Source organism: Nelusetta ayraudi, unplaced genomic scaffold (genome assembly GCF_046127955.1).
Source record: "Nelusetta ayraudi isolate G7.1 ecotype Tasmania unplaced genomic scaffold, CSIRO-AGI_Nayr_v1 ptg000160l, whole genome shotgun sequence".
NCBI classification, from domain to species: domain Eukaryota; kingdom Metazoa; phylum Chordata; class Actinopteri; order Tetraodontiformes; family Monacanthidae; genus Nelusetta; species Nelusetta ayraudi.
The window spans coordinates 417346-427260 of record NW_027466210.1 but is presented as its reverse complement, the minus strand read 5'-3'; the positions used below and the strand labels follow the sequence as shown (position 1 = coordinate 427260).

General features: G+C 47.1%; 2 protein-coding genes across 4 annotated transcripts; one reads left to right on the top strand and one right to left on the bottom strand.

Moving 5' to 3' along the window:
- The first annotated feature begins 77 nt into the window (after positions 1 to 77).
- On the top strand, positions 78 to 3689 carry phyhd1 (phytanoyl-CoA dioxygenase domain containing 1). 2 transcript variants are annotated; one of them, XM_076013823.1, is made up of 11 exons: positions 78 to 235; positions 596 to 754; positions 1650 to 1725; positions 1819 to 1866; positions 1948 to 2003; positions 2082 to 2144; positions 2256 to 2277; positions 2359 to 2487; positions 2575 to 2691; positions 3063 to 3189; positions 3385 to 3689. In XM_076013823.1, exons 1-11 carry the CDS (start codon positions 203 to 205, stop codon positions 3431 to 3433), a joined length of 879 nt encoding a protein of 292 aa, XP_075869938.1. In that variant the 5' UTR covers positions 78 to 202; the 3' UTR covers positions 3434 to 3689. The 2 variants fall into 2 exon arrangements, with proteins under 2 accessions (XP_075869938.1, XP_075869937.1); XM_076013822.1 differs by lacking the exon at positions 2256 to 2277 and having other exon boundaries at positions 2337 to 2487.
- A 1622-nt stretch (positions 3690 to 5311) lies between these two features.
- On the bottom strand, positions 5312 to 9646 carry dolk (dolichol kinase). Of its 2 annotated transcripts, none has more exons than XM_076013818.1 (2): positions 9239 to 9646; positions 5312 to 8022 (listed from the first exon to the last, which is right to left on the bottom strand). In XM_076013818.1, exon 2 carries the CDS (start codon positions 7862 to 7864, stop codon positions 6293 to 6295), a length of 1572 nt encoding a protein of 523 aa, XP_075869933.1. In that variant the 5' UTR covers positions 7865 to 8022; positions 9239 to 9646; the 3' UTR covers positions 5312 to 6292. The 2 variants fall into 2 exon arrangements, with proteins under 2 accessions (XP_075869933.1, XP_075869934.1); XM_076013819.1 differs by having other exon boundaries at positions 5312 to 8024; positions 9243 to 9646.
- Positions 9647 to 9915: the final 269 nt, after the last annotated feature.

Sequence of the window (9915 nt, the reverse complement as noted above, 5' to 3'; positions counted from 1 at the left end):
AAAACAACGGTCCTGTGTGCTGTTCTCCCGTCTTTGCAGCGAAACAGTTAAACTCCATAATCCCATTATCACCTCGAGGCGAAAGCCCCCAGCAGTCTGTGGCCGCGGCGCAGGCGCGTGGTTGAGAGTGTTTTTTTTAAGACCGGATGTATCGCGTCGTCCGGCTCCTTTGCGGATCATCATCATCATCATCATCATCATCATGGACTTTATGAGCGATCGAGATGCGCAAAAGGTGAGTTGTGCGGTATGCAGGATTGCCATGACGGTTATTGTCGGCTCTCAGTAAACGTGTGTGTTCAGCGCTGCCGTGTGACTGCTCGCACCGTGTGTTTATTAGGTAGAGAGGCAGCTGTTGCAGGTTCTATGGTCAAATTTCAAAATTAAACAAGAAATTCAGCCTTCTATTTTTTTTTTATGCTTAATGCACGTATGATCCATATTATTATTATTATTATTATTATTATTATTATAGTTATGGAAGGTTGTAGGGTTTTTAAAACAACAACAACAACAACAACAACAACATATTTAGAAACAACTGTTGCATTACTCGACCCTCAGAATTTATGCTGATACACCTCCTTACTTTCAGTATGCGGAGGACGGCTACGTGGTCCTGGACGGGCTGCTGTCCCCGCAGGAGTGTGACGAGCTGCGGCAGAGGATGGAGGAGATCGTGGAAGAGATGGACGTCCCCGAGCACTGCCGCACCGTCTTCTCCACCTACCACGACGAGCAGACCAAGACGCAGGTAACAGAGCGGCGGTGGCCTCGAGTCTCCACGCCGTGGCCTCACATCCGGTTTCATCTCCTCTTACTTCTCTCTCTCTCTCTCTCACTCTCACGTGCTTTCCTATTTTGTCGGGCTTCAAGATGCAGGTATGGGTACCTGCTCACCAAGTGATGCTGTTCTGTAGTTCCCCCCCCACATCATTGTGTTAGAAAAACTCCCCTCTATTATTACCAGTGTGCATTTAAATGTTTGTACTAAATACAGTCACTTAGAATAAATGATGCTTAACATTTCAAGCATCTATACAGACATAAAGAGTGAGTCCACTTGTAGCCATGAACAGGTGTTTGCTTGAGATTTTGTGATACTTAGTCAGCTGGTAGAAAAGATGATTTGATTTGATGATTTGATTTGAAGCGGGACATCAGATGACATAGATTAACGTCATCATGCGCTATTCATTAGAAGCATGAGATGCGAGTACGTGACTCTCGTGCGCGCTGGGCCTTTAAAATGCTGCTGTTGCCGGCTTAATTGAATACAAAACGTCTCTCTGTTCGACGAAAGGCAGATGCACTATGTTGAAATTTACTTGAATCAATCATTAACATGTTCATGCTCAGTCATGTATGCAAAATGCTGCATAGGAGAGAGAGAGAGAGAGAGAGAGAGAGAGAGAGAGAGAGAGGTGCTTTAGTTCAGTTTGGAACATCTACATTTTTTCATCTTGTTTTCCAGTCAGGAAAACTTGATTCATGGTACATAACCAACTTGCTTGTTGTGACTTCCAACTAGAAATGACCTTCAAACTGAAATGAGTTATATGCTGTCCCGTCCAGCTTCACTTGGGGTTTTTCCTGTGATGTAATAACTCTCTCCCACCCACTTACGCAAGACCTGTTCTGACCTGCAGGGAAATGCCGACTATTTTATCACCAGCGGCGATAAAATTCGCTTTTTCTTTGAGAAAGGAGTTTTCGATGACAAAGGTGAGACCCTTTCAGAATCACTATGAACTGTCCAGTTGCCTTATTTTTAACGCTTTGAATATCAAACAAATAAAACTTTGCTTTGTTCTTCAGGAGAATTCATGGTACCAAAGAATCGATCGCTGAATAAAGTCGGACACGGTAAGAATTCCCGAATTCGCGCCGCGTGTCTCCAAAACCGAGCTTAATTCCCCTCTTTTCCATTTGTCCCCCCCCTCTCAGCTCTCCATGCCTACGAGCCCGTGTACAAAAAGGTTACACATTCACCCGGAGTTCAGGTGAGTTTGCCGTCAATCGCCGAGCGAGTCACAGAATAACCAGCGCTGACGTCCTCCACCCTTGTCTCGTCCTGTCAGGGGATAGCAAAGAAGCTGGGCCTGGCCAGCCCTGTCATCCTGCAGAGCATGTTCATTTTTAAGGTAAAGCGCTGAAACGTGCATGTTCATCATTCAAGCCTTGGACCATCGGAGGGATGTATGATGGATGGGTAGGAAAAGATTTGACATCATTCTTATTGCTTTTTGCTCCAGCAACCGGGGATCGGAGGGGAAGGTGGGAAGAATACTCCAATTTTAGTTTGTGTTCCCGTGAGTATTGTGTGCCACATTGAGAAATTCCTCTTTCACTTCTTAGTGACGTCACATCAGGATGCCACATTCCTGTACACGGAGCCGCTGGGCAGAGTGATGGGGATGTGGATCGCGCTGGAAGACGCCACCGAGAACAACGGCTGCCTGTGGTTCATCCCAGGATCCCACAAGAGTGAGCAAACCGTACGTCCGCTGGCAGGACGCTCTTCAGCAGTGGACGTCAAACTGATCTTCTTCTTCTTCTTCTTCCCTCTCCCAGGCGGAATCACCCGGCGAATGGTGCGGACGCCGCCCGGCACTTTCCCTCTGACAGACTTTGTCGGCAAAGAGCAGGAGTACGACCAGGAGAAGTTTGTCCCCGCGCCTGTGAAAAAAGGTTCTTGTGTGTTTGGAGTTCAACCCGTAGTAATTCACGAGTGAAAAGTTTCATGGCAGCATCTGATCAATGTGTTTTGGAGCACAAAGAAAGTAAAAAAAACATAGTTTAATCCGTTATTTCTTTACCTCTGTTTGGATATAAAACATATTGAGGGAGTTACATTTGGACAGAGGTTAAGGAGTGTCAGTTGTCATCGTGATTTGATCATAAATATAATGATAATATAATAAAAAAAAAATCTATTGATTTACGCACTCAGATTTAGTTTTTATCTTTTGCTCTTCCAGCTACAACTTTAACGTTTCCAAAACATTAAAATCCAGGACAAATACGTGCTGGCTACAACTTTCCTCCTGCCATGTGTTCAGGCGGCGTGGTTCTCATCCACGGAGAGGTGGTGCACCGCAGCGCTGAGAACACCTCCCAGGACTCCCGCCACGTCTACACCTTCCACGTCATGGAGTCGCAGGACACCCGCTGGAGCCCCGGCAACTGGTGAGAACGCAGCGTGCCGACCCGTCTCCTACATGAATATTGTATTTGTTTGTTTATGGCACATTCTATCTGCCAATTAAAAGTATCTCCAGCCTTTTTTGCAAGAGAGAGTAACCAGTAGATTTACTGGAGATCTACGAAGCCTTTTGGATAATTAAATGTGGGTCACTTCTTTCTTCTCTTTGCCTTTTAAAGGCTCCAGCCGACCGAAGAGCTCCCCTTCCCGCCGCTCTACACGGACTGACGTTGCCGGCGGCCACCTCAGGAAGTAAAATGGACCAACAGGATGTTGGAACCTCTTCTTCTTCTCGAGGAGTCCACAAGGCATCCTGTGGTGACAAATCTTGCTTTTGTAGACGGATCTTTTTAAAATGGTAATTTTTAAATTACTGGAAGGAAGACAAAAAAAAAACAAAAAACGTCAATGTACACAATTCACTTGTTCAAATGTAAATGACATTTTATTCATTAAATTCTATCCACATTTTTACCGATCAGCATTATTAGTGTTTAAGACTATTTCTGTAACAAAACCGGATTGCAGACTTCACAGACGACATAATGCTTTTTTTTGTATGGGATCCGTTCCTTTTAGGATTATGTTAAAAAAAAAAAAAAAAAAAAAGGCAGATGTTTTTTTTTATTTTTTTTTTACAACATTACAAAAAAACACACACAAAAAAAACTGTGATTTAAAGAGACCCAAAAAGGCAAACCAAGTTGTTGCTGTTCGTGTCGTCAGAAGCACTAACCATGCTTGGAGATGGGAGTCAAGAGCTGAATGGTTTAACAATTCTCATAAGTCAGTGCCAGCAAAAACCATCACGTTACGCTCCTAGGAGAGTCCATAGCTGCCAGCAATGGTCCTTAGTGTGACTTCATTTTGATAAAAAAATAAAAATAAAATGTTGGTGGCAGTGTGATTCCAAGCGGCGGTGGAAACGCCAGTGAGATCCGTTGCTGTGCAGCCTTGAAAGAAATTCCAACAAATGGTAGAATTGTTGCCATTGAAATCTCATCGATTCCCATCCCTTGTGGTGCTTCTAGAACAGCGTTTCCCAACTGGTGGGTCCCGACGGAGCTGTTCAATTCAATAATGTCAATCATTTACTTACTGGACACGACAGAAAGTGGGCTCGCTCTTTTATTTTTGTCGTAGTAGTCATATTTAAATTTGGGTCCTGTGGAAAATTTTTCAGTGGCGACTTCATGATAAGGGGGGGGGGGGTTCTACTTCTGACACTCTGTCAGTTGAGAAACCACCGTTTCTAGAACAACATGTAATTAATAAACATTGAACAGAAATAAGGGAAAATCATTTACATCCTTCCTCTCCGCTCCACCCGACATGCATTGTTACAGTTCTTCCAAGCAAAGGACGATACGTACTTACAATCATGATCATGCTCATAGTAAAACGGAAAACGGCGAAAAAAAACAAACAAACAAAACAAAACAAAACAAAACTTTTACGGACATAATTATAAACTCATGCTGAAAAAAAAAAATCAAAAAAAAATCAAAGCACGCAACGCTGAATGCGATTCCTAGAAAGCGACGGCTGAATAATAAAGCCGACTCGCCCTCGCATCGGGAGCGAGAGATAGTACATTTAGTAAACAACACACACCTGCGTACGTTACAGTACTGTAGTTCACATTGTGTCATGCAGGAGCACAGAGACTTTTTGCCATACTGAAGTTAAAAAAACAAAACAAAGCAAAGGAATAAAGGAATCAGCCCTTATATAGAAGACTTGTAGGGTGGGACTGTCATGCTTTCATCTACAGCTTCTACAATTGTCCATAAAAGGATGATGATGACGATAGAAAAACATACTGTACTTCTAGTTAAGGCCAACAGTTTCAGCAGTAGGTACTTTATATTGCCAGTTTAGGAAGGCAAAAAAAACACAAACAAAACTTAAAACAGTGATTAAGACAAAAATCTGATCTAGAAGCGAATTCGAATGAATGTTCTTCAAAGGCAATAATACAGAGGCACGTGTGTGCCGCTCACAAAGTGTTTGATTGATGAGCCTCCAGTTGCATAATACAGGACTCGTCAGCGTCCCCCCACTTCACAACCTCTGACCATGCAAAGGACACACAACACAACCCTGTCATCAGCAAACTTCATTTGTGTTTATTTTCTCAAAAAAAAAAAAAAAAAAGGTCCCATATTATGCAAAGCTCACTTTGCCACGTGTCCCTCGCCTGTCACTGACCTCTCTAACAGTGAACTTTGCTCCGACAACCGTCCCAAGGATCACAACGGTGGACGGGCTGCACCTGGCAACCGCACTGGCTGGTTCATTTTTTACTTAGTGTGCAGACAGTGAAGAGTGTCGGCTCCTGGTGGTGTCGATGTACAGCTGCAGTTCATTTCCTTTTAATCTCTCGTCATGATACATGAGCACATCTGTCCGTCACCATCCACATTCCTCAGCAGGTCATGTGACTTGTCAAACACGTCAAAATGTACCATATCATGCATATAAAAACGTCATCGTGCGACATAGACAGTTTTTCCAAAACTGATCTATTTTCATCGGGGCTATTTTCTTTTCTTTTTTTATTTTTTTTTTTACAACAGACTAATTCAATAATTAGCTGAAACGCAGCCACTGTTGCTATTCTCAGGTTCTGTTTCACTTTGCAGTTGCCCTGTTTTTGTCCCAACTAGGCATCAGTTTTTGGCAGAAAGACAATACCAGGAGGCTGCAAACAGAGGGCTAAGTGTGCTAGTTCCTGCTAATCTTGCACTAATTGTGCAGGACTATTGTGGGGTTAAAAGTCAAGATTAGAGAGTGGCTTTGCTATCGATATGGGACCTTCTTTTTCACGCATCTCTCAACCTTCTCATTCCTAAAAAAAACCCCAACTGTCAGAGACGACATTTATTCTGAAGTCTGAGTATTATGCTCACATTACGGTTGCTCACCGACTAGTTTCACACAAGAGACTTCCACCACTTTGTACTATTACACCGTTGTGCAAACAAAAACGACTCTAGTAAAGACGTCACCGTTGTCACTCGTTGTCCGATTACTTATCTCGACCCGCCGCGGGATGGATTATCCATCAGGGCGCCGTCTGCCCGCTCAGAGCAGCAGCAGGATGAAGAGGTAGAGCGGCAGGAGGAGGTTGTCTATCTGGGAGGTGTAGGCCTCCAGCATGGCCACCAGGGTGACCGAGCCCACGATCCAGGAGTAGGTGGAGTTCAGGTTGATGCTCCCGTCGAAGATGAGGAACACGGCCACGGCGATGATCTGGGCGAAGACGGACGTGGCCGTCCCCTCCGTGGTCTTCTTGGTGCCGGGCCAGCGGATCTCCCCCATGGTGCTGCCGAACACGGACGCCACCGTGTCTCCCACCCCCACCGCCAACACGCCCGCGTAGGGCACCAGGCCGCCCGCGCCCGGCAGGATCCCCTTGGGGGCGCAGGGTCCCGGGAACAGCCATATGGGCAGCGACATCCCCACCAGGAGGTAGATGTGGGTCAGTATGAGAGGCCCGGAGTCCCGCTCGTCCAGGAACAGCGTGAGAACCTGCCGGAGCAGCTGGCCCAGCGGCCGGATGCGGAAGTAGCGCACGTACTCCAGGAACAAGAAGACGGCCAGGCAGCCGACGGAGGCCACGTGGAGCAGCTGCCGGTCGTAGATCAGGCCCGGCACGTACGTGGCCACGACGATCAGGTGGAAGTACTTCCTGACCACGGTGGACGCCTGGTGCTTCTTAGAGCCCGACTGGCGCTGGTAGTTCTGCTGCAGCACGACGCACGTGGCCACGGCGGCCAGGAAGGCCCAGTAGGCCAGCAGGCAGAGTCGCCGCTCGCTCAGTGTCAGGAAGTCCAGCAGCCACATGAGCGGGTGGCGGCCGATGAAGAGCGAGAGCCACGGCAGCAGGATGCCCAGCGCCAGCACGGCGGTCATCATGTGGAAGAAGAGCGACGACACCCACGTCTCCGACTCCATGAAGCAGAAGAGCAGCGCGAAGAAGACGCCCAGCAGCAGCGAGCCCACCGCCACCACCGGCAGGAAGTAGTTGACCGGGTCGCCCTTGGCCTCGGCCAGGTTGAGCGAGCGCTTGATGAGCTGGTTGACCACGAAGCTGACGCCCCCGACCACCAGGAGCGCCTCGCCGGGCGTGAAGCAGCGCGGCATCAGGTACAGCACGATGAGGCTGAGGTACACGAAGATCAGCAGCACCTCCAGCACCTCGATGACCTCCGACACGGTCAGCGTCTGCTTGGTGGTGTAGAGGATGGCGCTGGCGGCCACGCCGGCGATCACGCACGTGTTGGTGGGCACGGGCCGGGTGATGCCCAGCGCGATCAGGGAGAGGAACAGCGCCAGCATCATGCCCGTGATGGTGACCACCATGGAGAAGCGCTCGAAGTAGACGTTGCCCGAGGCCGAGCACTTCTCCCTCAGCGCCAGGCCCAGCAGGGGCATCACCATGGAGGCCGGGACGATGCCGCTGTTGGCCGACGGCCGGAACTGGAAGACGGCGGCCCCCGAGCGGAGCAGCCGGTCCCATTTGTGCTGCACATAGAAGGCCTGGACGAAGAGGGCGATGCAGCACCAGGAGTGCTGGTTCCACACGGCCAGGTGGACGCACAGCACCACGGCCAGCACCACGGAGGACTCCACCAGCACAGGGTTGACCTGCATGGCTGCTGGCTGGCTGGCTGGCTGGCTGGCTGGCTGGGCTCACTGGGAGGCAGGGAGGAGGCTTGATCTGAACAGATGGTCCTCGGCAATGAACGGCTTTATGTGTCAGTTCCTCTCCTTGGCACGCGTCATCATTTGGCAGCCATTCTTTTCCGACACTCTACAGATATGCAAACACAAAGGGAAGATGAATGAATTCAGCGGGAGCGACCTTAAAGGCCCCCACGGCTCTGATATTTGAAGGGATCTATAAGCAAAGAAGGAAGTACAGAAAGGCGTGAATTCATTTCGATAAAGTCACTGACAACAAATAACATGTTAGCATGTGCTAGTATTAAGTATTAGTATTTTATGACGGCATATATTTACTGCATATAAAGAGTGGATCATGTTATATGAAGTACAGTCTACTCCAGGCGTGGGCCTGTGTTAGCGTTAACCCTAACCCAAACTACGGCCCGGGGGCCATATGCGGCCCTTCAAGCTCTTTAATCCAGCCTGCCGTACTTAAAGAAATAATATTAATAGTCAGCAAGTCATAAAATAGCTGCATTTCATCCATTTATTCAGTGTTTTAAGAGTCTTAAAAAAGAGCTAAATAGCGTGGGGCTTCAAAGACACAGATTTTGTTGGAACTTTGCTTTTGCTTGCTTTTTTGCTCATTTTTAATTGACATTAAAGCACACGTTTTCTACGCATCCCATGATATATTTTTTACTCCTGTGAGGAAAAAAAAACTCTCCGGCACCCCCTCTGTCAATTTTTAGAACCCATCGTTGCCCAAATGGTCAAAAGTTTGCCCAACCATTTTATATGCCATCTAAAAATTAGCTGCTACTAATTTTTTTTTTTTTTTTTTTATTTTTAACCATATGTGCCTTTTGATGGTTTTTCCATTGCTAAAGCCAGTTAGGTGAATACCCTGACTCACTTCACCTCACCTCAGTGAACTTTACTCGTTTTTATTTTTTATTATCACGCCACGAACTATGGCCACACTGAACATTTTGCAACACATCCGTGGACTCTCTACAGATCCGGGGGGGGGGCAGACACCTTCCAACATCAGCTGGCACCTTTTGTTCCCCTGTGAAGGCTATGAAGGATGGAGCCCCACGGATCTCCGAATGCCTGAATAAACAAGGGGGTGTCGACAAGCGGCTAACAGCGCAGCAGTCAGTCAGAAAACAGCCTGTTGTAACCGAAACATGTCAAAGCAGTGCACAGGGAGCCGGTTAACTGCTCTTTCTAAGCCAGGGGTGCGGCGACCACGGCCAGCATCCTGCTAGCAGCACCGTGTTAGCATAACGCCGCACAAAGCAACAAAGCCTGCGGACGGTGGTCGTAGTGAAATGTCTGTAAGCGGCTTCATACCCACCACACTAGTATAACGTTAGGCGAAGGAACCCCAGGTGCAATTCGAATCCGTTGCTCCTCTCCAGGAAGGTGTCTCTGCTTTTGTCAGCTGTCGCCTCTCACGTCCAGAAGGAGGAGGGGGCCATGTTTGACAGCGAAGTCACGTGGTGCAGCCGCAAACGCAACGCTTAAAGGCGTGGATGTGATTTACGTTGATTCTGTTTCATTCATTTTGTTAAATTGTGTAAAATTGTGTACGAAAAAATTTATTTTTATTTATTTATTTATTTATTTTTAATTATGCATTAATATAATGATAATGAGATGAAAACCACATACGCTGTCATGGGGATTCATATAATTTATCTATTACTCACGGGATAATATAAAGCCATCATAGAACCACGTCGTATGAAAGCTCTACGAGAAACTACAATATCATGTTTTACACTAGCAAGTCATTCCCCACATTCCTAAAGCAACAGACTCTCTGCTGCTTGATATTTTTCGCTGTGCCTACCTACCAGACGGTGGCAGTAGTCGCTTAAAAATAAGTGGCTGCTACACCTGTAAAGAAGAAAAATCTTACGTCAGTTGTGACGACAGGCGGCAGTGGGCGGCATTTTCAATTCAATTTTAGATATCAACGAAGGCCCGCCCTCATTTGCTTCTGATTGGCTACTGTGCCCCTTTGG